The sequence below is a fragment of the Poecilia formosa genome, unplaced genomic scaffold, assembly GCF_000485575.1.
Source record: "Poecilia formosa unplaced genomic scaffold, Poecilia_formosa-5.1.2 Scaffold8, whole genome shotgun sequence".
Lineage (NCBI taxonomy): Eukaryota > Metazoa > Chordata > Actinopteri > Cyprinodontiformes > Poeciliidae > Poecilia > Poecilia formosa.
In genome coordinates, this window is record NW_006799947.1 from 2,197,311 (window position 1) to 2,224,057 (window position 26,747).

Consider the following 26,747-nt stretch of genomic DNA (forward strand, 5'->3'; position numbering starts at 1 on the left):
ATCCCCCAGGATTTTCTGCACAAATTAGTTATTTTAAAATTTACACAACCCAGTGGAGCTTTCTGTATCCAGCTTCTTTTATGAAACGTCACTTGGTATTTATATTATCAGAGGGAAAAGCAGAAGCTCTGAATAATTACACATTTAATGTTGAAAATCCTAATTAAAACAGCAGCTCTCATAATGTTGGTTGTTTTTTTTTTTGGTTTTGGTTTTTGGACTTTGAGGACACTTTTACACCCACATCTTTACTTGCATTGGAGTGCTGAACCAAAACACATTCTCTCTGGTGATTCTGTCAGCTTGTCCTCACTTTCTGTCTTCAATTCATTACCAGTGAGGTTGTTCCAGAAAATGCTGCATGATCACATCACACCATGCCCTTGCCTTGGCTGTCACTGGGGCTTTTGAAGAAACTCATCTGCGTCTGAACATCTTTATTCAGCTGTCCACTCTCATTGGGAAAAGCACAAGAAAAATCTCTCTCAGAGTGGATGTTTTTGCTTTAAGGATGACCCAGATTTGACTGTTCATGTTCTGCCTCGCTGTGAGAAGATCTAATCTCATGTGTACACTATGCTGGAAGTCTCATTTCTTCTTTGTTTTTGTGTAAATCCTGTGAGCAACATTTGCATTTGAACATGCTGTATTAATAGTATCCTGTGTGGCATTTAGAAACCAGCACAGCTGATTTATTTGTTGCCATCATTTTTTAGCTGGCATCCTATCCAACGCCTGTTTAAAGTCATCAACAAGAGCTGGTGAAGGCAAAAACAAACAGCAGAAGGGCCTGAATTGTCTCCCCACTTGCGTAAATGGGAGCAATTGAGTCATTTATGATGTCACACACCGATGTGCATCTGATTGCTATGGTTACACCAATCTCTGGATAATGAAGTTCTCATATTGGATTTCCACAACACCAGCAGGTCTGTAGAGATAGGCGTACTGTCTGTCTAAGACGATAATTTAAAGAGTTTACTGTAACAAAAACACAATGCTTAATAGTAGACCTAGTGTTTGTCAGATTTCAGCTGATGTGAGCAGCTTTGAAATGGTGTTCACAACATGATGAGTTTCATTTGTTTTTTTAAGTTTAAGTCTCACAAATGGCCAAAAAATATATTTTGACTAAAAGTTTGAGTTCTGCCTTGTGAGGACTTCAGCCTCTACGCTTAAAATGAAGAAGAGGAGATTTTATTCTGGGGTGGGAGGAAGATTATTAGTATTTTTTGAAAGAATCGACATGAAAACTTCAGTAAAGACAAAAGAAGAGAAAACATGTAACACTAATAAATTATCCCCTCACTGCTTACAAACTATATGAACAGGAAGTGACAGACCTGATCTGCATCTCTTTAATAGAAACATATTTTTCTACGATTAAAACGTAAACATTACAAACAGCCTGACTCTGATTGGACCATTAAAATAATTTTAATGTTCCAATCTGAACTTTACCAAAGTCTCTTAAATAAACTTTTGTGGCAGTAATGGCCTTTATGCACAGTGACCAGACAGAAAGTGGACGGAGATAAGGGAGTAAAATATGTAATAAAGATCATCGTCAAAAATCAAATCTTGAATGATTGAGTAAATGACTATTTCTATGTCACACTGCCATAAATGTTATTACCTATTGGTCATCCTCATGAAATAGACTGAACCTCTTTACTGAGTCCAGTCTGACTTTTCGATTGGACTAGGTTTTCTCTGAGCTTGATTTTTCTCTGTGTATTTGAAGATAGTCCAGACTTTTGGGGTGAGGAGTTCTGAGGAGGTACTGATCAGCCAATCAGAAATGAAGAGTCCGGTAACCATGGCAGCAAGCCATGGTGGAGCAAATATTACAGCGAAAGGGTATCTGAAGGACAAAACGTATGCAGATGTAAAATATTAATAATGGAAAAAAATGGTAAAACAACAGTTTTGAAGTTTGCAAAACAATGTAAAAATTTGGGAAACCAGTAAATCAATTTGAGAAAGCTGCTCTAAAGGTGGGAGGAGTAAAACAACGAGTTTGAGGTATTTATTTGACCTCTAATTTTCCCAGATTCTAGGGAAAAAAAGCCGATGGATGAAGTGCCATAATTCCCAGTTTGCAGGATTTTAACTAACTGTTGCTGACATCTTAGTGCTAAATAACATGGCACACCTTAAGATGTCAATGTGCCTCAGAGCCTGGATTGTACTTTGGACAGCAGTGGGTCAGGGGGTAAATGAAACCTTCAATTGGCTGGTCATATTTCTCAATTCTGCCTTACAAACATATTTCATATCCTTCATGGATTTGTTTAATGACCTTGGGATGATTTTGTATCACTTTTACATTACATGTTGATTACTACTACTGTCAAATAAACGTAAGTACTTAAACTGTGCACATGGCTTTGAAGTGATTTGTAGAACCCAAAGAAGGTCAAAAGGTTTTCTATATTTAGCCCATAGATCCGCCTGACGAGTCCATAATCGGCTGCTGCCTTACAGAGTGATGACCACCGTGTTTTCAGGAGTAATGTTATAAAACAGGCATCCAGTGTGTCCTCCTCCCATCTGTTCTCGCTCCTCGGTCTCTATTTCTCCGTGTTCCATGACGCAAAGCAAGAGTGGGAGTGGACAAACCTTCTGCTCCCCGAGAGGACTGAGTGGGCTGCCGCCATCCGCTTCGTACGCAGTGGCGATGCAGCCAGAGATGGAGGTTTATGGCAGAGAGGAGAGTGAGGGCGGAGGGAGGTAGAGAGGAAGGGGAGGAAAGGCTTTTGAACAAAAGTGAGTGAAAGTCTAAGAGAAAGACATGGTGGTGGAGACAGAGGCAAATAATGGCACTGAATGGGGAGGCAGGAGAGGAGAGAGAGTAAATGATAGCTCAGACTGAAGGATGTTTTTAAAGGGGAAGAAGGACGGCATGAGGGAGACATGGATGGGTGAGGAAGGAGCCTGTTAATGAGGAGATTAGGACATGAAGCAAGAAGAGAAGACTGATCTTAAAAAACAAGCCAGAATCAATATGATAGTGCCTGAACATCTAAAACGTAGCTAACACACAGTATTAATATAGCAAATCCGTAAGACATCAGAACCATAAAGCCAAGAACATTAGAGCTTCTCTTAAGCTTCTTTTTTTTCTTTTACCTTTTCATAAGTATAGAATCAACTTAATACTTTTATTGTGACTAATCACTGATACCAAATAAACCAATCGTTCATTAATTTTCCATACCTTGATTTGTGAAATGAACAAGTCACTCTTTAAGAAACCCCCAACCACGAACCCGAAATTTAAATAAACTGGCTTGCTTAAATTAATATAAAGAAAGTAATAAGTGGTTAATGGAAAGAAGTGATACAACCATGGCTTATCCTGCTGCCAAAAGAACAGTTCTTTGTAGCTTTGTGTTAGTTTAACTTTCAACTGTGTTTATTTCAGTTCAAAAGTTAATTACAGCACAAGCAACACACACATAATCATTTGTAGATCAAATTATATGACAGTTTTCACAGAAATATTTATATATATATATTTTTTTATTCTGCAAAGATCTACAGTTTGGTTGTAAAGTTTACGGTTACATTAAAAAATATCTCAACATGTGAAAATGTTAAAGAATTCTATGATTCTGATGTCATTAAGTTTTCCTTTGTAGTATAAAAATGTAGATATATTTATTGTTTTAGGCTAAAGGAAATTCCCTAATCCAGACTCATTTTTGTTGGTGGCCCATACTTTATGACCATCCTACCCTTCACAGGCTATTTTCAATTTATGCATAAAACTCACTTCTTTCGCAAGTTTTTAGTTTCCGTTTCGGGATTCTATGTTAAGCGATGTAGTTAATGACAGTAACCATTACAAACGCACACAAGGTTTTAACAGATTTTAACTGAACCAGGATGTTTGCTTTGTAGATCTCAACAAGCATTTACCAGATATTCCTGCAATTCCTCTCATCAGTCTCTTGGACCAGTTTCTGTCTTGTCTTTTTTTATCAGCTATGGAAAAAAATCAGTTATGGTAATGTCTCTGGTGTCCTAAATTGTCTCTAATTATGGATGGCTTTCTTTAGTTGTTTTTTGTGTGTGTGTGTGTGTCCTTGCCTTGAATAACATTTTTGCACAATGAGATTGTTTTAATCTTTTATAACCTCTCTGCAAAGTATGGCTTTAGTTAAATGATCCAAATAATCAAGTGTTACGAAAACCTTAGGCAGCAGTCAGATTAACTATACTTGAGAGACGGGTGAACACAAAAAGACTGAATGTGCAACTAAAATATGATTCACCAAAGAATTAGTCTGATGAATTGTACGCATGTAACCCGACTGTAATAACTTTTTACTTTTAAACGTTCTAATGTTTGTTTTCAGTTGAATTACACAGGATATGTCACATTTAAGTTGGACAAAGTGGGTGTGTATACTTTGCATCCCTGCTATAATAACCTTGGCCATTCTTCTTGAGCAATTTGTCTGAAGGTTTTTTTTGTTTTTGTTTTTGTTTTGTTTTGTCTATTCTTGTGTTTTGTATTCTTATCAGCTTGATGTTTGTTAATGCTTTGTTCAGTCAATGCTATTTCTGATCCCAGTTTTCCCCTGTATTTACCTGGTTTTATTCATTCCCAACAGTCATCCTCTTTCAGTTGCTGTAACCACTCACCCGTTTCAACTCCAGCAGTCCCCAGTAGGTGTACTGGTGTGCTTTGCCCATTTTATCTTCTGCTGATTTCTCACTGAGTTGTCTCCAGTATTATTCAGAAAATGTGATATTTCATTTGGATTATCTAACTATCTTTAAATGGCAGTGACTGCCTGCACTTGGGTTCTACAACATTACAAAATATGCCATACCTGTTGATTCTCATGTAATTTTCTTGGTTTTATGACTGGATTTGTTGTGGTGCATTAAGCGAATTAACTCATAAAACCTTTTTTCCTCAATGCAATGAAAACATTCAGTTATGCTGATCCAATTTAATTGCGTCTGGACAATGATCCGAGACACCCAGCAAATCCCTCTCAGACTGACCAAAACAAAAGAAAGGGCGGGATTTCCAAGTGGCCTAGTTAAACTCTGGGTTTAAATTCCATTGAGATTATGTGGCGCAACATCAAGCAGACTGTTTGTGTTAAAAACTCCCCAGTTTGGATTTTCTAAAACCCTTCTGCAAAGAAAGTGGGCTTGATGGCAGCCCTTTCAAATGTTGCACGGCTGGCTGTTAGATTTAGGAGACAATTACTTTTTTCACACATGTCAATGTTGGTTTAGAAAATTTTGTCTTTAATAAATACACTATTTACTTGAAAATTGTATATATTTAATTTATTTATTCAAGTTAACTTTGTTTGAAACTAAAATTTGTTGAAAAATCTGAAATGGGATTTCAGTGAAAGACAAACTGTGGAAAAATGTAAATGGGCAAATCCATAGAGTGCTACAAACTCCTTTTATTTTAAGACTGCTCCTACCTGTAGTTTTGTGTTTTTCACTAATCTAGCTCTTCCCAGTTAAGAATAAATGGTCCTCGCGTTGACCTCTATCTATTTTCTGATCCCCCCCCCAGTCCTCCTGCCTTCTGCTGCTTATCTTTAGTAACCAAACCCCCTCATGGCCCATTGATGGCTATTTTACAATTTGGCTAAAAGCAGCTCTGATGTAACAAGCGACACCTTCTGTTTCCAGGCAACCTCAGCAATTATGCCTCTGCCAGGAGAGAGGGAACGGGAGGAAGTAGCACCCCTAAGCCCCCCTCCTTTGTTCGTCTTGGCTGGCCCTGGCTCCATCCGTCATCTAAGCGCAGTGCTTCCATGCAAGGCCAGTGATGAGGGCCATAGCAGCATGCTGCCCTTCCTGCCGCTCTCATTAAATCGTCTCTGTTTCCTGTACTGCAGCGGTCTGGTGAGGACGTCTATGAGAACTTGACTGGTTGCACAGAAACTCTCTGCTGCCCTCTTTTGTTCAGCAATGCTCAGAATGACTTTCACAATCTGATAGCCTGTAAATTACTAAAAGGAGTATAAAAAAACAAACAAACTTAGGAACACTGATTAGAAAGTGCTTCACACCATGATGTAAATTGTAACCATTGATTAGAAGTGAAAGTGATTTTAGCATTTGAAGTGGATTTTATTTCCTGTTCAAAAATAAGTTTTTTAGATTTATGCTCTATGGCTTAAATCTGATAGATATAACTTCCAAAGCTGTCATTTTCTACTATTTTCTACTATTATCAAACAAAAGAGCCTGGAGCAAATGTTTGGGCATCTTGCATCAGTGGAGTTGCTTGCAAAATTGCCAACTCCCAGAATTTTTTTTTCAGCAGGATAAAACATACCTGGACTAATACTCACTTTAAAAGAAAAAAATGTTTTCAAAGATCAACATATTGTGGCTAATAGAAATAATTGCACATGTGCATTGCAATTTTAATCCATGAAGTTATGCCTTTAAGGAGTGGCATGGCACACAAAAAGTTTGCTTAATTTTATCCATTTTCTCTGTGAGAAGGGAGGAGTGTCTCATTGTTTGTCATGTGGTGTCATTTGATAAAGATAATTATGGTTTAAGGAACAAGACTGACCAGTGGTCAACGCAGCTATTTTTGGTGGCAGTGTCAGCATCAGCTGTTTAACCTAAAACTTAGATCCGTAGTCTCTGTTTTCCTCAGCCTTCATCACAATTCTGAATGACATAGTGCTTAAAATGATAACTTCACCCTTCATATGATAGCACATTTTAGTCACACTTGGATCCCTCTTCACTGCAACAAGAAGAGAAGTGTAAAAAAAGAAAAGCATGTGTAGGTTTTATTTCCTCCAACAAGACTTATGACATTTTTTAGAGGTCAAACGTCTTAAAAGCAGGGTTATAAAAAAGCAATGTGCACCATTTGTTTTTGAATAAATATAAATATGAACACTTACATGTAGTTCTTCCATAAATTATGAAAATCCATTCTTCAACCAGTTATCAAAAGTCAATAAATGCTATTTGTATGCTTCAGAAAGCTTTTAGTTTTAGTTTATTACTTGTTCAATGTAAGACTTAAATATTTCAGGAAAATATTTAGCACAGTTAAATTTTTTAGTGCCAAATCACAACAAAATGACATCTTAGGGTATTTTTTTTTTTAATAAAATGACTGGAAACAAAACTTTAGTACATTTTTCTTCATTCTTCATGTGATAATGTGCTGCCGTTGCTCAAGTGCACTATAGTGTAAACAGAATCTGTGAAGCAACATAAAAGAGCCAGAGACTGAGACACGTATTGCGTAAGCAGGCCGGTACTTTGTGATTTTAAAAAAAGACTGAAGAGAAAATAGCGGCCTGGAAGACTAAAAGTAGCCTCTCCACCACAGATGGCCCCCACGCTTTCCGCCAGTGGGTCAGTGGGTGAGCGAAGAATGGAGGCAAGAGGAGAGGAGAGGCTGTGGCTGTGTGCCGCCATCCAAGGGAGAGCGTGGGCGAAGTGGGCAGCAGGAAAAGAGAAACACAAGGACTTCTAAGGCCAAGTGGGCCGAGGTATATTGTGAACAGTGCTAAAAAGAGACATGGTGACGCGCAGAGGTCAGTCAGATGATTCGTCATGAGCTATTTCAGCAATGATGGAAGGAAAAATGTTGACATCACAGTGCTCACATCACTTTTTCACCCACATTCTTTCTGATTATGCAATTGTTAAAGCAGATACATTTGATACGGTGTGCTGGATGTGATAATGTGGAAAATTAGTGGACCTGCAAGGTCAAAGGAGCTGAAAACTGATCTTGTTTGATCACCTTTTGGTGGGTTTTGTTGTCAATATGAGGAGCTTTTAACCTTTCGTCTGCCTGAAAATATTAAGATCTAATTATTTGAAGCAAAAAAAAAAAAAAAGAAAAACTCCCTTCTGAATATTTTAATGGTTTTTAAATTATCTTGTTGAATTTATTTAGTGCAAATACACAATAAAATTCTTCTTATGGCACTTTACAGAAAAAACAAACAAACAAAAAAACAAAAAACAAATCATTCCCAATGATTGTTTTTTTTTTTTTTTTATGGTCCTGTCCAAGCAGACGTAGTCAAACACAGAGAGATAAAGTGACAATTAATAGGAAATTATTTTTGCACAACTAAATATCTTAGAGTCATAAGATTGTTTTGTGTCTCACTGAAATAAACAAATAACCTCACACAATTACGATAAAGCAGGAAAGTCCGAATGAAATATGTAGTAACAGCCAAAGGCCACCAGAGGGAGAAAGAGGGCCCTACTCATTCTGATTGCGTTTACTGCCACAATACCTCGTAAGCAATAAAATACGTACACAAAGTTTGTAGAAAGTTTTTTTTTACTTCTAGCCATTTTAGAGATTTGCATTGGCTTTATTTTAGTTACTCCAATCATGCCTAACTTTACCAGACCTGATGAGCAACAGATTTAAAATGTTTCAGTTATTTGATCTTAGAAATAAACTTGACTTTCTTGTAAATCAATGGGTTTCCTCCCTAACTTAATAAAACAAGTCAAATGACACCATTTTGTTAACTTCTTTGTTTAAAAGCTCAGAATTAAATCCTTTCATTGCTTCACTGTTAGATAAAAATTTCCACTGCTTTTGAATCTGTAACTGTTGCAAATGTGACTTCCTCTGAAGTAGTCATCCAAATCTGCTTTGTAACTTTGCGATAGTAGCATTAGATGAGCCGAAGTAAACCCATTCCTTACGCTTAAGATAGATCAAGTCCTAACAGCATTTCTGTCTTAACAGCTGTCTTACAGGGCCTTGTTACTGATGAATCCTATTGTGAGATTAGTGACAGCAACAGAAGGGTACATATAAGGAGATCTACAGCAGGAAGAAAAAGAAAAAAAAGCCAAAATATGTCTCAAATCAAGAATGGACCCTAATGAAGGAAAAATTCAGGATTGGAACTGAATGGGTGGAAACAAAGCACCTCAACTTCGTCCTACGAGACATCCTCCATGTTTAATTGTGCAGGAGGACTAATTCTTCTGGAAGTTAATAAGGTCAAACACACCCTGTGTGTTTGACCTTACAAGAGCAGAGCAGAGCGTGTCTTGAAGATTCATCCTTTCCGAGAATGACTTTTCTTAACACCTCTAACACTTGAATAACTCACACTTACACCTCTAACACTTGAATAACTCACACTTACTCTGTTCTTCTTTACCGGGTTAATGTGAACTTTGTCCCTTTTAACTGATTTAGCTCTTAATGCTCAACACAGGGTTTGAGCTTACTTCAAGTTCCCTGCTGTAAATTGTTGAGTGCTGCTAGACTGAACGTCTCAAAAAAGCACATAAACTTTTCCAAACTCTCACCTGATTTCAAACCAAAGTGGACATTTATGAGAATTATGGTAGTTATTAAATTGAAAAAAAAAAAATAAATGTTGTGCAGTTCAACTAGAAGGGCAAAAATATAAAGACGTGACTCGAGATGCAAAGGAGACCTGATCTAACACGTATGTACACATTTGAACCTGTGTGTATAGATTGTAGACTTGAGAAAATCCTGAATCTTCATCACTGAATCTTAGACATTTTTTTTACATATTTCTCAAAACTTGGTATCAGCCAGAAGGGAAATGCTGCCCTCATGTGGTATGTTGTGATTATATTTTAGAAATATTCCAGCTTGCTTTACTGTACTAATGACTTTATTCAGCATGCATTTGCATGCTGTGTGCGTATTTCCTCTCTCAGCATTACGTCAGATAGTTTCTGCTCGCTAGGAAAAGCAATGCTTACGCTGGTCCTGAGTGTAGCTGACCTGCTGGCTATATTCAGAAGCAAATTGGATTTGCATTGAGCTTGACCTGGAACCAAGCCACAGGTTGCTTGGAAAGTTTACCAGGTCATTGACCGGAGGAGTTAAGGGAGAAAGCCTCTCTTGTTCACACACAAACACACATGACGAAGCTGTTGTGAAGGCAAACCGGTAAAACATGTTAATAGATTCTCTGACAGAATGACAAGGAAGCTTCCGTAAAGCATAATGCAGCAATCTCCCTAACTATGGCAGAAAGGTGAATAACCTTCAAAAACCAACAAATATTTAGCAATACAAATCAATATTTGCAGTGCATTGCAAAAAAACAGAGTTTCTTTTTACAAAATGCTGTTGTGAAGACCAAGTTTGCCACATGTGCTCACAAGCATCGACATCTAAAGTGAAGAATATGCTTTCTAGGATGACATCACTGAAACTGAATACCTCACTTACACCAATCACACTCGGCAATTTCCTCCTCTTCACATCCCTGTCTCTTTGGCAAGAAAGGTCTGTGTATTTGCAAGTTCTGATGTATGTTTAAAGGATGTTGTCACACTCTGTATCAGCAGTGAGCTGATTTTTACTCTAGCTCACAATTACTTCCAGAGTAATCAGTGTCGGTATTTCTCCAGGATAAAATTGAATATTTATTTGTCTTGTTTAAAGATCTAATAAAAAACAATCCTACAAACAAAACCTGTAGGATTGCAGGTGTGGTGGAGAAGTGGGGGCCGGTGCCTATCATTGACTGATGAGAGGTGGGGAACAACCTATACATGCCACTAGTCCGTCACAGGGACACATAGAGACGCAAAGGACATTCAATGATGCATTCCAACAATCAGAACTTAGGGCAGTGATTCCCAACCCTGATTTTAGGTGTTTCCTTGCTTCAGCGCAAGTGATTTCGATTGACGGTCACAGGTGTTTGCTGAACTGCTATCATGTGAATAAAGCAGGGAAAGCTCTAGAACATGCAGGGTATTGTGTTTTGAGGACTAGGGTTGGGAAACACTGCCTTATGGCAAATTAATTAAGTATTTAGTTGAACTAATAGTCATTCTTTTGGACTATGGGAGGAAGCCAGAGTACCCGGAGAGAACAGGGTACAAGCACATGCATGGGGAAAACATGCAAACTCCATACTGGGAGTTTGGAGTTTGTGTGTTTGCAAACTTCAATGTTCTCCCAGTATGTATGGGAGAACATACTGGGAGTTTGCGTGTTCTCCCAACCCCAGGTTATTGACGTAATTTGTTTTATGAACAATGTCTGAGAAAACTGAAATTTTGTTTCTAGTTAGGGGGAGTATTATGGCATTCTGTTAACCTGGAATGTTGACGGGAAATCTATTAACATTTCCCATATCAGTCTATCATAGAAAAGTATTTTCTATGACAACTGAATTTAAGGCATCAATAAGATTAACATAAAAGACTGCCTGAGGAAATGAATCCTTCCTGAAACGAATAAACGTGATCAGAAAAAAACGGGGGTATGGGAGTGGGTGAAGCAGATAGAGGCACATACGAATGAGTTGTAAAATCAAGCCATGTTTTAAATGTATCTATGTATTTGTTTAAATGTAAGCAAATAAATGCATTCGTTTACTTATATGATAACCTAATCTTATTAGGTTCATATACAACTACATACTGAAATGTAGATGTGAATAGGATTCATGGTGTTCTGGTTGTTCTAGCTCATTGGTTTGAAGCAATAATAAAATTGCACCTGCTACTGAGTTCTCTCATATGAAATTTGAAAATGTAGGTTGCTGACCTATTTTGTTATAATAAAAAAAATATTGGAACATCTTAATTTTTATTGGGAAAAATGTTTCTGTTTATCTGAAACTTTCTAGTGAAGTACGGTAAATAACAGTTTGTCGCATGGCAAAGGAGCGCAACTGTGCTCCTGCTATTAAGACTTCAAAAATAAAAAGAGGCTCTTCAAAGTTAAGATTAGGTTACCTAAGAAAAATAAATGTGGGCTGGAACACACTGTGAAAGTCTTTGAGGAGAAAAATATTTTTTCTTTATTTATTATCGACTTATATTAATTATAGATCGTTTTTTATTTAACTACCATTTTTAAATGTATTTATTAATTTATGTCATTTCTACGATCATAAACTAAAAATGTCAACAGGGATCTCTCCGCAGTGTGGCTTTAACTCTTAGCTCCGCCCATTGGCTCAATATGGGCCAATCACAACACACTACGAGCCCGTAGAAAAACACTTAGCCAATCGGTGTGCACTACGGCTAGAGCCGGAGCAGGATTTCTGTGTTTGTGTGTCCGATGATCAGTCAGGCTGTGTGTATGTGTGTGAGTGTGAGAGTGAGTGTGTGTGCGTGTCTGAATGCGAGCGAGTTTGGTGTTATTTTATTATTTTTAAAGGAACATCTTTGAGTTAAAACTGTGTTAGAGTAAAAGAAGGCTTCCGGAGGAGAACATGTTAACCTACCTGGAGCATACGAACTCAGATGAAGTGGTAAAGAAGTAGTTTGCTGCGTACAGCTCATGAACACAAGACGCATCTACGCAGTTTAACTAAATTCGGTTTAACATCTTGATCGACATCGGCTAACCTGAAGTTCAGATTGATTTTTTAAAATTTTGTCGTAACTAGTAGGTTTTCAAGTAAAAATGCCTTCTGTAGGTCGCTCAGGTTAGCTAATGAACTTGTAATCGTCATTTAAAAGACATCAAAGTAGCTTATTATTGGTGATAACCATAAGCTACTTTACATAAAATGCTAAAGACACTGACGAAAAAGCTGAGAAGACATTCACTCAATGAAATCCATCCTTTCCAGCTGAAGGTAAGTTGGAATCAGTTTCTGTTAGAAAACATGGTTGTCATTGCAGGGAAAACATCTGAGAAAGACATTAGCCTGAGTGGGTGCAGCTTGGCTTTACTTTAGTCAGATTGAAGTCCTTGTAATGACTCCTGCAAGGGGTAATAATGAGTTAATTACCATTCTTTCCTTTTCAGTTCTCCATTTTGCCTCGGTAATTTTATTTAAATTTTTTTTTACTTTCGTGTGTTCTCAAATCTGTAGTTTTCTCTGCCTTTGAGTTCATTACGACTCATTCAGTACCATGTTTGAAGGCATTTTCAACTCTTTTCCAGATGTGGATAATATAGCTTTTACTCATGCTTTGCTGTGTGTGTGTGTGTGTGTGTGTGAGTGTGTATGAGTGAGTGAAGGAGAGAGAAGGAGAGTAACACATTTGCACTCATTTTCTTCAGGCTCTATAATTGCTCTACGTGTCAAGACAAACATTGAACAACAATTTGGATCTATAGACAGACTAGAAAAAAAACAAACATAGTACTTTTAAAAACTGCTCTGAGCCATAATTATCCCAACATCTACAATTTTCCACAGCTGAACCCACGTACGTGCTCTCCTTTGTCACTGCTTGCTCAGTTTGCACAATGCCCCTTTTTTACTTAGGAGACGAGTGAATAGTGTCCTCCATGGGTCACTAACTTGCTCCATCTATACTATTGTGCATCAGCCGACTGTATGTCAGTCGCATGGCTGCCATTTTGTGCCAAATTGCTCCCGTTCAAAGGGCCCAGCCGAGGATACTGACACTGAAAATGTGCAACCTCTATTGTCCACATTTGTTTATGTTTATGTGTTCCCACTCAGTGATATAATCCTTTCCTCTGGATGATGGGAAATATGAAGTTCTCCAATGCAGATCATTATGAAAACAACCCCCTCAAACCCAGCAAACCACATTAAACTATTTGACCTTTACCAGAGACAAGATCCATACAAAAATTGGGAAAGTCTTACTGAGCACTACACTGCGAGTCGTTATTGGGTCACAGAAATGTGTCAAAGCGAGTAAATTACCACTTCTTTGTAGTACCCAAATGACAGTGGATATTTGCGACTTTTAAAAATCACTCAGCCAGTTTTTCCATGACAGGCTCTGATTAGAAAATACTTTTTCTAATCTTTGATGTGTTAAGTGCATCAAAACTGTTGAACGTTCTATTTTTCAGTGTATAACTGCATCACCCATGGCATGGAAGTTGATGGACTTTTTTCAAGTTGAATAAAAAAAAACAGAAAAAGGTTACGGACATTACTCTGATGTGAGTAGTGAATGGAGATAATCTTGTTAATCCCTTTATTTTCTGTTAGATTCAAAACTGCAGCCACTATCTAAGAGGCTGTAGTAGATTTTATCATGTTTGGCCTTTGTTAAACTGATTTAGTACATCAGACCTCAAGGAGAACAGAAACTTTGCATCGACCAGGACAAGCCAGACTACTAAGCATTGCTAAGAAAGTGTAGGTGCTTGTCCATGCAGGTTCATTGGGATGCTCTTGGCTCACGTGGCAATAGATGGAGTACAATGTGGAAACCACCACTTCATCACAGGGCTCACATTGTTCTTAGGTGTGGTCACCAATTTACCTAACAGTCATAGTTTGAGACTGCGGGACAAAATCAGAGTACCCAGAAAGAACAGGCAATCTCCATGCAAAAAGACTCCAAGCTTGGGATTCGATCCCAGGACCTTCTCGCTGCACGGTGGCCACTGTGCTACCATGCAACCTACTTTATGTTTATTAATTTGAGAATTACAGGGTAGATGAGGATGGACTTCTGATGTTTACAAAATCCTGAAATATAGTTTCATTGGGCCATTTGACTCTGGCATTTTTAGTATTTGAAGCTATGATTTTCATGCAGCCATTTTTTTGTGCCCTGGAGATTTGACGCCTTAAAAATTAGGCATTTGCTCATACAGTTTTCATCTCTGATTGTTATTTAAAGATGATAATATTCACTTATGTGCTTAAAAAAAACTCATAGATTTTCAGAGCAGTAAAGTTGTCTTCCATTAGTATTACAATTATTCACCAATGAGCTTCATCATGTTTTACCAGACATGATGCGTATAGCTATAGTAGTGATCATGTTTTGATCCAGTTAACAATTTTATTCACTTTGCTAAAGTGCTAAGCTAACATTAGCAAGCTTACTTTGCTGTGACTGATTGATGGATTGACTTCTAATACAGTTCAGAGCCGGTTAAATGGGGCTGATTGCATGACAGTGGGTTGAAAACATGTAGATTATTAGGGAAACTCTAGATTTGCTACATCGTGTACACAGGCAATAATGTGATTTGCAAGCTGTGCACAGAAAAATAGTAATGATTGTTGCAGACTCGGCTGCAAGTGTAAACAAACAAACAAAAAAATCCATGGCCAGATTGTTTGCTTCTTGTACAACTGATATAAAATCAGTCAGCAGATCAGGAATGGATAGTGAGATTTGAGTTTACTCTTAATACTAATAAATTATAAATACTTGAACCTCAACATCTTGAGGTTTAAGTCATTCCTAAAACTTTAGAAGCATGGAACAAAGAAGCATTTTACAGGTTTGCTAAAATATAAAACAAAACAATCCGATAATGCAAATGTGAATGCTACAGCTGCCGTCATTATTTATTAGCCAGTTGCCAGGACATGTCGGAGATTAATTTATATTGAATTGCAGTGGTCATTGTAATACCAGCATGTGAAGCACTAAAATTGTCAAGGACTGCATAGATGCAATATTTAGTGGACCATTGCATTTCAAATCCAATATATCCATTCTCTGCTTCCTCGTAATATACATAGTTGGCCAATTGTTGCCAATATAGTTAGTAATAGTTAACCAATGTAATATAGTTGGCCAACTCTTACTGCCCATAACCTCCACACTGGATAATGATTTCAGTGAAGTTTATAGAAAGTAAAATTTTCATAAAAAGAAAAAAAGAAAAGAGTGAGGAAAATACGTTTGTCTCAACAGATGTTGCCAATGTGACGGTCGGTACAATTATTTCAATTGGATGTTTTCATACTCAGACATTAATGAATAGACCCAATCGATTGCATGGTGTAGTCAACTCGAGTCTGTCTAAAGTGTGGACTGCAAATATACAGGTTATACAGTAGCAAACCTAAACTTTGCTGTGAGAATTCTAGAAGGTCCAACCACTTTCCTTTGTATAAATGCAACCAAAATCTCCAGTTCAGTAGACAGCATGAACAGGAGCCAGTTTGTTAACAATTAATTAACATCAATTGTTAATGTTTAAACAGCAAAACTTGGCCCATTTATTCCCTTGTACATTTATAAACCCTGATCTGGGGTTAGCATCTTAATGAAAACTATTTATCTGCACTTTGACTCAGGAGCCACATATTCAAGCTTTGCATCACAACTTTGCGCATGCTTGTGCCATGTTCTTTCTTTGCTGCTTCTGGTGCACATGTGCAGCAGTTTCTTGGAGGCTGATTTGCATGGAAGAACATCTGAAGCAGCATTAGATCCTTGTGATTTGTGCTGTATCTCAGTTTGTAAGGTTGCTCTGCCCATGCAGAGCCCACTAAAGCTGGCCTTTTATCTCGTACTTTATAAAATTACTTCCAGCAGAGAAAGCGAGCCCATTGTTCAAATATTTTCACTGATTGGGTTTTACTCCTTAAGTGAGCCCATAGTTTGTTTTTTTTAAATCGGCATGGCTTACAGCAGGTTCTCTTTGATGTTGTTCCATCTTGTTCGTTAAAAGTAGCTGCTTATTGCTAAAAATGGCATACCAAAGTCGGACTTCTCTGAATTCTAGACTTCTTCTCCTGTTTCCAAGGGCTGGTTTGCACACAGATTTTAAATTGGAGTTTGGTCTTCGTGCAGCAATCCAGGCACTCGAGGTGATCAAAAATCGGCCTAACTTGAGTTAAAAATCCACATGTGTGCAAGAGAAAAGAAATCGACCATCTCTGATCTTGTACCGGTGTGTTTTGTGAGGCAGTGTCCGTGTCAGTTTGGAAGGACGGAGCAAAGCTGATATGTGTGTGAACTGGGTGGTGTGAGTACGCTTTGACATTGCCATTGATCCAGCTTAGCAAGCTGCTCAGTGATGCAGGGGGCTGACAAGGATTTCATTCAACTGTTCTTGACACACAAGCACACAACTCTTTGTCCGGGTTAGTGTGCATTAATAAAAAGTAGTTTTTTTTAATGCTTAAATATAAAGATCAGAGAAGTCTGTTTAAAGCTTAAACAAGGATGGGCAAAGAAAGCAATTGTTATGGGCCAAGAAACGCCGTCTCAGTTATTATATTTGACAGTGTCATTTTGTCTCCGCGTTTTGTTGCATCTGCAGAACCCAAAAGGAAGCTGAACTAAAAGTGAGTGCTAACTTTGTAAAGATTATTGTCGTATTCATCTGAGAAGGATGTCTTGACCCCGGTTTCTATTCCTCTGGGCCTTAAACATTTAATTGGTGATATAGATATTAGGAAAATAGCATTTCATGCTTTTTTTTTCTCAAAATTGGATTCTCTAAGAAAAAAAATTAAGTCTTGCATACTTAGCTATTGAAATCATTAGTAAATACCATCTATATTCTTTTTGAGTTGCCATGTGGCTCAGTGATATAATTAAATAAATAGTAAATGGTTCTTATGGTTTCTTTAAACCATAAGAAGTCAGAACTTGTACAAAACATCCCTCTGACTGCTACGAACTAAAGTACTGACGCATGCTTAGCCATGTAGAACTTTGTGCTTTTGACTATGAAAAAATAAAAAATAAGTTACTTTTCTAAATATACTTTTTCCAATGTTATTGCTTTATTATCCAGTAACACATGTACATAAATAGTTTAAAGCAAAGACGGCTGACTTGACTCCCTCCACAGAGAATGTAAGTTACAAAGAATTATTGCTAAAGAAGCTGGCTGTATTCAAGCTTGTGAATAGAAAGTTGAGTGGAAGGAAAAAATGTGAAATAAAATGTGAATGTATGAGCCTATATAACACAAGAGCTCCTTTTTGTAGTGAATTAGTAAAAATAGATGCATAGTACCCTAATGGAGTTACTAGGCATCTCTTCAGCGACTGAAAGTTTACCTTTTAATTTTGAATATATAAATATTTTGTGTGCTAAAATGCTTTAGCACTACAGTGGAGTTTGAACAAGATACTTCCTTCTCACCTGTTTTTCATATCTACCATCAGACGACCTGTCTAACCATAAGCTGATTGTCAGTTAGGCAGGATCTTGTTTTTTTGTTGCAGCAAACTGTGAAACCATGCCAGAGCAGAAACATTATCAGATGTGGGTCACAGAAAAGCACATGCAAAGTTTTCAGGTTCCCTCTTCCACAGTAACAATCCCTCCTGTCAGATGCTGCAAATATACAACAGACACTAAGGAATGAGTCCAAAACGGCACATTGTCAAGAAACCAACTTTAAATATGCAGGAGCGAAGCTCACTGGCTGTTCGTGTAGTTGCAGTGCGTCTGTGTACCGACTTAGACTCCCGTTTATGTTGATTTAGTGTTGTGTTTTGGTCCATCAGTGTGTTTTTCACTATGCCTACATGTGAGTTGGTCCAGTTTAGAGTCAGAGATGCAGTATTACTATGACATACGCCCGTATCCTACACAAGGGTCCTCTGATCCATGAGCCTTTGAGGTGACTCCCGGGGCGAAGGAAATGCCAAATCATTACTGTCAGCTTAACTTGCTGTCAGAGGGACAGTCATCGCTCTGTGGAGAAGTTTCCAGACAGAAGCTCCAAAAGCTAAATATGGTAGAAGAAAAATGAACTCATTTCAGGGAATACACATGGCTCTCTTGAGGACATCTATAAGTACTTGAGGGATGATTATAGTTTTATTGCTACTTTCCTGCGCTTTTGTTTCTTAGAAAAGAAGAGTTTGAGCAGTTTCATTGACGATGGCTGACAATAGTTAATAGCACTTAGCAAAGACATTCCCTGCATGAAGTTGTTGCTCAGACTGAGTAATTTTTTTTATTTATTTATTTTGTATCGAAACCCCTTGAACCGTGTGGCTCAGGAAAGCCTGACGGTTGTAGAAATACCGTCCAGTTGAGAAATCTGGACATTCCAGCATATTAATGTATATAATTAGGACGTTATTATTTAAGTATATTTTGATCCAAACTGATGATTAATTAACTGTGATCTGTTGTTTGGTTTACTCTGCCATGACTCACTACATAGTAAGTCTTCCATCTTCTCTTGTGACAACATACAAAATATATTAAATCTGATTTCAGACATGAAAACGGGGAAGTTTTGGCTTCGTGATGCAGCAGGACTGTCGAAACAGAGCTCTGCTGAAGAGGCTGCTAAACCAAACAGTGGAATTTCCTTTTAATATCATTTGAATACAGCCTTTGGTTTGTTGGGATTTGGAGCTTTGGCTCCTGTTCCCCCTTTTCACACGTTCTGAGAAGCTTCAGAGCGAAGAGTGTGTGTGTTTTACACACTGTAAGCATATACACACACACACACACATACACACATGCACAGATGGCAGCTGGTCAGCGAAGCCTCTGAGTGGTAATTACTGAGTGTGAGGCGCATTACTTAACTCTCAGCGTTGCATACTGCAGGCTATCTGTATTGTTTCTGCTGCTATAAAGGAGGAACTGATTTTATTTATATATATTTTTAAGCCATGCCTCTTTAGGTCGTGGGAAACAAAGTCTGCAGTTTGTCAACCGGATGACTCAACTTCATGTGTCTATTTTTATTGTGCAATAAAATCAGCTTTTGTTCTCAATGCAACATGAACTGTTGTAGATTTATTGCTGTAAAACAAACACAAAAAAAAAACCATTAAAAACAGTCAAAGAAAGGTAATTGTTTCACGTGTCTAAAATGCAGCTTGTATGTATGTAAACATTTTCTGCAAATTAAGGTGCACTCTGTACACTTTAAATTTTTTCCAGTTGCTCTGTGTATTAGTCTGGGACTACTGAACACCGAGATACTAATTCTGCATTAAGTTTGTCTTGATAGGTTTTTGATCTGGGAATGACGTTACAGCTAAAGGCCGACATATAAAACTGAGATAATCGCCGCCGATTTTGTTGCTTTTTGTAATTAAAGCTGTTAGACACAGCCTCCTTTGGTGACCATGTTGCTACAGTGTGTAAAAGTACCAAAATGTAGAGAAATTTACTGGAAATTTACTAGTCATTATGAGATTATGAGTAGAGTGAATTGTTTTGATTGGTTCAGTTATACATAGACCTCCAGCAGAAGAAATGCAACTTGATTTTTTAATAATGTAATACAGTAGTAGTCGCCTGCCTTACTTAACTGTAATATGTGACAAGCTGAATGTTTTTTTTTGTTTGTTTGTTTTTTTGCTGTTTTTTTCTTTTAGATTTCCTATCATGGCAGTGGAGAGGGAGGGGAGAGTGATGACTCAGAAGGCGAGAACCAGGAGCTCGCACAGATTGACAGAGGTACATGAGCCATCTAAATCATTTTTCTTGTAAATAATGATTCACATAATTCAGGTTTGATTTTACTAAATGCACGTAGATAGTTGCATTTGGATTTTTTTTTTTTTTGACTGGGATTCTTCCTGCTCATTCCTGCTTTAACATCTTCAGAAAGACGGAGAAATTGTGCCCTCACCCCTTTGGCCACCAGCCAGCAGCACAACCAGGGTCCCGTGTCTCCGGCCCGGTTACGACGCCTCCGCCTCCTACTAGATGCCAATCTGGACCGTCACTCATCAGAGGAAGAGCTGGAGCGGATCAGCCGCGGCGACAACAGGAAGTGGGTGTCCAGCTTCCCCCAGCGCCACGGCGACCATCACAGTAGCCCCTCCAGCGATGAAGAAGTGCGGGACCTGTGTGGCTGCCGGTCGCCCCCGGCCTCGGTCAGACCTCTGGTTGAGCCCGGTGCCGCTTGCCTGGCGGCCTCTCCCAGCCCCGTCCTGTTCAGCTCCAGTCCGCCGCGTAACTTGAAACCACCCCCAATGAGGTTTCAGCTCCAGGTGGCTCAGCCACTCGCACGGCCCATCATCCTGACCCACTTCGACCAATCAGCACCTTATAGAAAGTATCGGCACAGCTACAGCGGAGAACCGGGGAGACCCAGTCTGGACCTGGAAAAAATGCAACAGGTTAGTTTCCCAATTTGTCCTCCAAAGTCTACTAACTCTGCAGAATTACAAAGTGCAGAAGAGAAACAGATTGCTTGTTTCTTTTCACAAATTACTCACCAAGTGGGGAAGCTACTTTGGAACTTTGCAGGTTTTAGTTGTGGTTCAGCGTAGCTTTTATTTCCTTTTATAGGTGTTTAGAACCTGTCTTAGAAAGTCAGTAATGAGTAGGAGCAGCACCTTCAGTTTGAAGTCAATACAACATGTTGCAGGGAGAAATGTGCTTTTGCACACCGTTTATATGTATTTCAGAAGAGAGATATTAAGTTGTGTTATTAGTTCTGCTTTAATTCAAATTCAGACTTTTAAATTGGACTGCAGAGGCGAAGCGTTCAGTTTGACAGAAAATGAACAATAATAATTATTATTGCTTTCATATTTTTAAAACTCTGTTTATTTCAGTTAAATAAACTTTTAATGTAAAGTAAAACTTAAAAATGATCTTTTTCATCAGTTAGTGGCAGAATTGGTACATTTCTCAGATATTATTTGCTCCGTTTTATGTCCGATTTTATATATTGTCATTCCAAGTGAAGCTGAGAAAGCTTCATCTCTGTGAAATTGCTCTAATAATCGAGGTAGCAGACTGACGGTGATCTAAAAAACAAAGGAGCACACTGTTTTAGCAAGAGTTGGAGTTGCAGCCATTATCTCTTTGCATTAAAATGGCCTCCCGTGGAGGAAACAGCTGCAAAGAGTATCACCGATAACTAATAACAGTTTTCTGGCTCCTTAATGACTTCAAGTGGAAAGCTTCAGCCTGCAGTGATGGAGACTTCTGGAGGTTCAAGGTCATCTCCTCCTGAGAATAACGCTAGAGAACTGTGGTGCCACCAGTGCAGAGGTTGCTACACGTTGGCAGCAAATAAGTCACACATGTCTAAGAAAAGAAAATATGACAGACTTGAAGGAAGAGAAAAGGATGGCCAGCAGAACAGTAGTCCGAACATATTTAAACTGGAAAATCCTCATTTGATTGGAAGATGATTTGCCTGTTAGAGAAAACAATGACTCAACCAGTGTGTCGGGTTGTTCTTCTTTGAAATAATAAAAATAAAAACCACTCTGTCAGTGGGAACTATAGAAGTTACGTGAAGAACCGGGATCAATGCTGGCATTTGATGTTTAAAATACTCTATCTGTTCTTAAGCATGCCACAGAAACGTGTTGTGACACAAAGGGAAACTTTTAAAGGAATAATATTAACACTAAGAAGCATGCAGGACAGCACAAAATGCAAAGAAAGCCTTCCATTTCCTTAGCTGGACACTCTCCACCTCGGTGGTCCTGCTGGAGAGGGATGAAGGAGAGGGAGGGACGGACGGCAGATGTCCGCCCTCATTTCTCACAAAGGCTGGTGAGCGAGGGGAAACGACGAAGGGGTGGGAGGCAGAAGGAGAGGATTAAATAAACAAGAGAAAAACGACAGCCGCTAATGAGTCATGGAGAAGCTGGTCCGCTAATCATTAAAATCCAATAGACCTGTTGGCCCACACAGTGGACAGGACAGTATGCGTGCAGGGAGGGGCGCGGGGGAGGAAGATGCAGGTTTCAGGGCTCCATATGTCCATGCGTTGTGTTTTTTTTTTTTTTTTTGAGGGAAAGAAAAGATGATGGGAGACAGTGGGCAGTGCTGATCGAACAGTGTGTGTGCATCCATCATCCAGCCAGCATGTGCACATCCTCCTGCTCCTTTTGCAAGTATCCGTGTGTGTCTGTGAGCGTGTGCACGCTCAGTCAAGTGGAATGGGAGGTGCTGCTGGGTATACAAAAGGGGGCCTGCAGAGGTAGCAAGCAGACTCAGCCGGAGTTTCCCCCGATTAACCCTTTACATGAACGGTCCTGCAGGAGAAACTGGAGAACAGAGTTTAAAAAAATGCGGTTAAGGGTTGGCAAATTTCAAGAATTTGGTGCAAGAAAGCAAAAGTTTCATATGATAATTGTTCTAGGTAAATAGAAAAATATGCAAAGCTTAAAAACATTTATTTTTTTGGTAATTTTCTTACACATGTCCCCAAAGAGTTTGGCCACAGCAAGAACAAAATGCTGCATTTATGCGTGCCATAATATCATTGAAAAGGAAGGTTAAAAGGTCAGCGAGTTGCTTTCTTTAAGTCCCCCACTAATCCCTCGATAATCCACGTCACAGATGAGGTTGAACCATTTGTTAGTGTAATAATCCATGGAAGAGCAACAGTTTGCGTGCCAGATGCAGGTCATATAGAGTGTACACTTGATGCTCACGTTTAATGTAAAAAAACGTGTTTTAGGAGACAAAGCAAGGCGTCGTAGGCTTGAAATTTGACCCATAACTGGAGAACCCGCCGGAAGAGGCGAGCAGATTTCTGGACCAAACTGACCGTTCTTGCCTCTTTCTTGTAAACAAACATTTGAACATGTGCGATTTAGTTTGGAAGAGGGGGCGTTCATACTTTCTCAGCAGCAGCTGGGCCATAGTCACAGTCACACTGAAGACTACACCACTTGGATTTTAATTTAAGGTTGGCTGAAATTTGATCCCGTATAACTCCTGCACGAAGATCAATCTATGATCTAAACTCTCTGGTTTCGGAAGGGTTGTTTCTTGTTACATTGCAGCCATGAACTTCAATGTTTTTGTTGGGATTTTATTTGACAGATGATGACCAACACGAAGCAGCATAAATGTTTTACCAGTGAAAATCTGAAAAATGTGTCTTGCATTTGTATTTAGCCTCATTACTCAGATACCCCTAAATGACATTTCTTAAATAGTCATCTCACATTAGTCGTGTTTTTGCACAACTACATTTTGTTTCTTCTAGTATTTCTCCATTCATCAGCCCATCTACTCTAACCAGCTTTAGTCCTTGTGAGAGCGTTGCCTCAGCATGATGCCGCCACCACCATGTTTCACAATGGTGAAATGTCTGCGGGTGTAACGTGACAGAATGTGAATCATTTTGCAGGGTAGGATAATTCTACTGTTTTGGCATAGAAGACGATGATGTGATGATGTAAAAGGTGATGTGGTTGATGGTTTAAAAAGAAACAACTAAATAAATAAAAAAAAATAAAAACCGTGTCCTGATAAGTGGACAAAGTTTAGGTTTATATGAATGGACAATATGGGATCCCAGATGAAACCAGGTGCTGATCTGAACTAAAGTAAATTGTGACTCTTAATCTGGCAGATTGTTGTGACAAACCAGCAACTTCTTATTTCACAGCCGCACGTCACATCTGGGTGAAATCCACATAGAAACGTACAAGAGTGTATTTTGAAACCAAGCCTCGGCAGGGAGCCTAATTTCTGTTTTCACGTTCACGTTTAGGTGGTCTGCTCTCCCAGTTGTGCCACTGACACAGAATAGATCAGGGTTGGCATGAGGTGAGGACGGGGGCAAGTGGACGGCAGTTCTCTGTCCCACATCACAACAGCAGGAGTCTTGTGTTTCCATTCTTTCCCGAGGTCCTTGGAAGCTGCCTCCCCAAACTTCAGACAATTTGATGATTGCGTGGTCCCTCCGCCCCCACTGTGTGTCTTTCTTTTTCTTTTCTTTTTTTTCTGAGAATGGCGAAGCTGCGCGGACATGGAGGGAAGAGGGAGACAGGATATTGCATAAGCTCCGAGTGTTTAGTTTTAGTCAGACAGCTGGATTTACATCCTGATTCACCCTTTTGTCATGCTAAGATATCACATTTCACGACTGAAATGTTCTGAAATCTTCTGTATTCGGTAGTGTTCTGTGGTTCACTCTATGTCAAGTTCACTCTACCTATGTATGTATGTATAAATAACATTTTTCAGAAAGCTGTTCGTGCTGCTGAACATGTCTGTTCTCCACAGAAAATGCTGCTTAAGAAGAACTGTGGAGGGAAAACGCGGACAATGAAGATTCGGGTGAGTTTCTTGCGACGACGTTTTCATAAACTAGGCATTTCCAGATAAATGACTTGTTAAAATCACTTGGAATTTCAATTTTAAGAAACATATCTTCTTTCTAAATAAAATTGTAGAAACAGACATGGGATCTATGCGGGGTGTTTGGCAGGAGGTTCACTACACGTAGCACACTTTCCTGGAAAAGCAAAGTAGTTATTTACACACAGTTCTACTGTCGTTTTGAGTTGGTAGTGATAAAAAGTGATCGCTTGTCAAAACTGTATATTTACGAGGTTGCGTTGACATTTTACCAAAGTTTAATGTTGCTCTCAAGAGGGGCTGCAGCTCTGTGTAAACGATTATCTGTGGGATTTTCAAAATGCTCTAAATCCCAGCTCCGCTTTTCATAGCAGCTTGATCAGAGACTAGTGCGGTGCTGCCTCTCCCCCACCTGTTGCTGCTCACTGCCAGAGACTGCTGAAAGGATGCACCTGCATTTTTCTAGCTCTCACCAAAAAATGACAAACATTGGGATTTGGTATTTTTTCTGCCCACCAAAAAACTTAAAGTCATTGTGTGGAAGCTAAAAGCAGGCCAAAATATTATTAACAGAACTATAATTAAGTGTTACAATGTTTAATTTGTGATTCATTTAGCAGCAGGTTAATGTGCTTTTATACACAACACAACCAGCTTTTCAAGTTATTTCTTCCTCCGCTTTACACTGATAATGCAGCTCTTTTTCTTTTTTTTTCTCTACAAGAAAACATACACTCTGCTCTCCTTGTTTAATTTTTGAAAGCAAATTAATTGGTTTCAGGTGAATGTAAACGCAGGCGCAGGTTGACCAGGAATGACTCTTTGTCGAGCGGGACGCAGAGGACGGTGGTTCTCGTTACGGCTAAGGTTGCTCCGTTGCCCTGTGAACAGCCGAGCCGGTCCTGTGGCCGGCTCCTTGATCGCCATCCAACTCCACACTGGGACGGCATCTGGCCTTGCCGTTCGTTCCCATGCCCTCCTAGCTGCAGAAAATCTGATGGCGCCATCAGCTCCGCACCGCAGCGATGCTTTCAAGCTTCCTTCGTCAGGTTTATCACACCCAGCGACCTTTGTTGCCCCCAGCTTAGTTGCTTTAAGAGGGCGCTGAAAGCTTTGCGAAAGTGTCCTGATGGATCTGAAGAACATCTTCACTAAACTGTGTAAAAAAAAAAAAAAAAAAAAAATTTTTTTTTTTTTTTGTGTGTGTGTTGTTGTTGCTGTTTGAGGGGAAGCTCGACTGGAACGAGCCTCGGCTTCTTGGCGCGGAGCAGCCCACTCCAGAAGGACGCGCAGTGTGCTGAGAGAAGTGACGTTATTATCACGTTGTGTGGGATAGTGTCAGTGGAGCCTTATCACACTCTTGTTTATGTATACACACCAACTGTGGCTGCAGCTCGTGTGCTTCGCGCGCCCCAGCTTTGTGTGTGGAGATGGAAAGCGAGGATGATCTTTGAGTGAGTGGCGGTGAGAGGTAGAGGAGGAGGAAGAGGAGGTGGAGTGCGTGCGGCTCCCTTGTGGTGTTTTTCCAGGGATGGAGTCATTTTCCATTTATAGCCTGGGCCGGCTGCGATCTGTTTAGCTCCACTGAAACACACAAGTATTACTCATTATCCTTCATTCTCTCTCACTGGTTGTGTTGTCCATGTCGGTGACGTCTGCAGGCACTGGGTCCTTTCCAGCTTGTAGATTTTTCCTTTTTATTTTTTTCTTTCCTTGTAGCTGCACACAGCAAGTCTTTGAGCTGCTTGGAAACAGTTTTTTTTTTTGTTTGCGCCACTCATCTGTTTCCCCGCCTTTTATCTGCAAACGCTCGATTTCCTGGCTGCGGACCAGAAGAGACACTGGAGCTGATGGGGCCCTACGTTTCAAGCAACTCAAGCATGAGAGTAGTCGCAGGGGTCAGGGAGGTCGGCAGTGGTGTGTATGAAGAGGAGGGGTCAGTTGGTAAAACAGATTTGGCTGCTTCTGACTGTTTTTTTTTGTGTGTGTGTGTGTGTGTGTGTGTGTGTGTGTGTGTGTGTGTGTGTGTGTGA

At 39.3% G+C, this 26,747-nt stretch overlaps 2 protein-coding genes across 3 annotated transcripts in view; one reads left to right on the top strand and one right to left on the bottom strand.

Moving 5' to 3' along the window:
- Window positions 1–12,103: 12,103 nt before the first annotated feature.
- LOC103154235 (uncharacterized) overlaps window positions 12,104–26,747 on the top strand; it is an 18,056-nt gene continuing 3,412 nt past the window's right edge. For both annotated transcript variants that reach the window (XR_477897.2, XM_007575451.2), the window contains exons 1-4: window positions 12,104–12,605; window positions 20,022–20,103; window positions 20,254–20,771; window positions 24,640–24,693. Coding sequence is in view for 1 of the 2 variants with exons in the window: in XM_007575451.2 (XP_007575513.1) it covers window positions 12,537–12,605; window positions 20,022–20,103; window positions 20,254–20,771; window positions 24,640–24,693 (723 nt within the window). In the remaining variant the exon portion in view is untranslated. The remainder of the gene's footprint in view (window positions 12,606–20,021; window positions 20,104–20,253; window positions 20,772–24,639; window positions 24,694–26,747) is intronic.
- Window positions 25,440–26,747, bottom strand: part of slc4a1ap (solute carrier family 4 member 1 adaptor protein) — a 12,327-nt gene continuing 11,019 nt past the window's right edge. Inside the window, exon 15 of the transcript XR_001659079.1 lies at window positions 25,440–25,450. The gene's annotated coding sequence lies outside the window, so the exon portion shown is untranslated. The remainder of the gene's footprint in view (window positions 25,451–26,747) is intronic.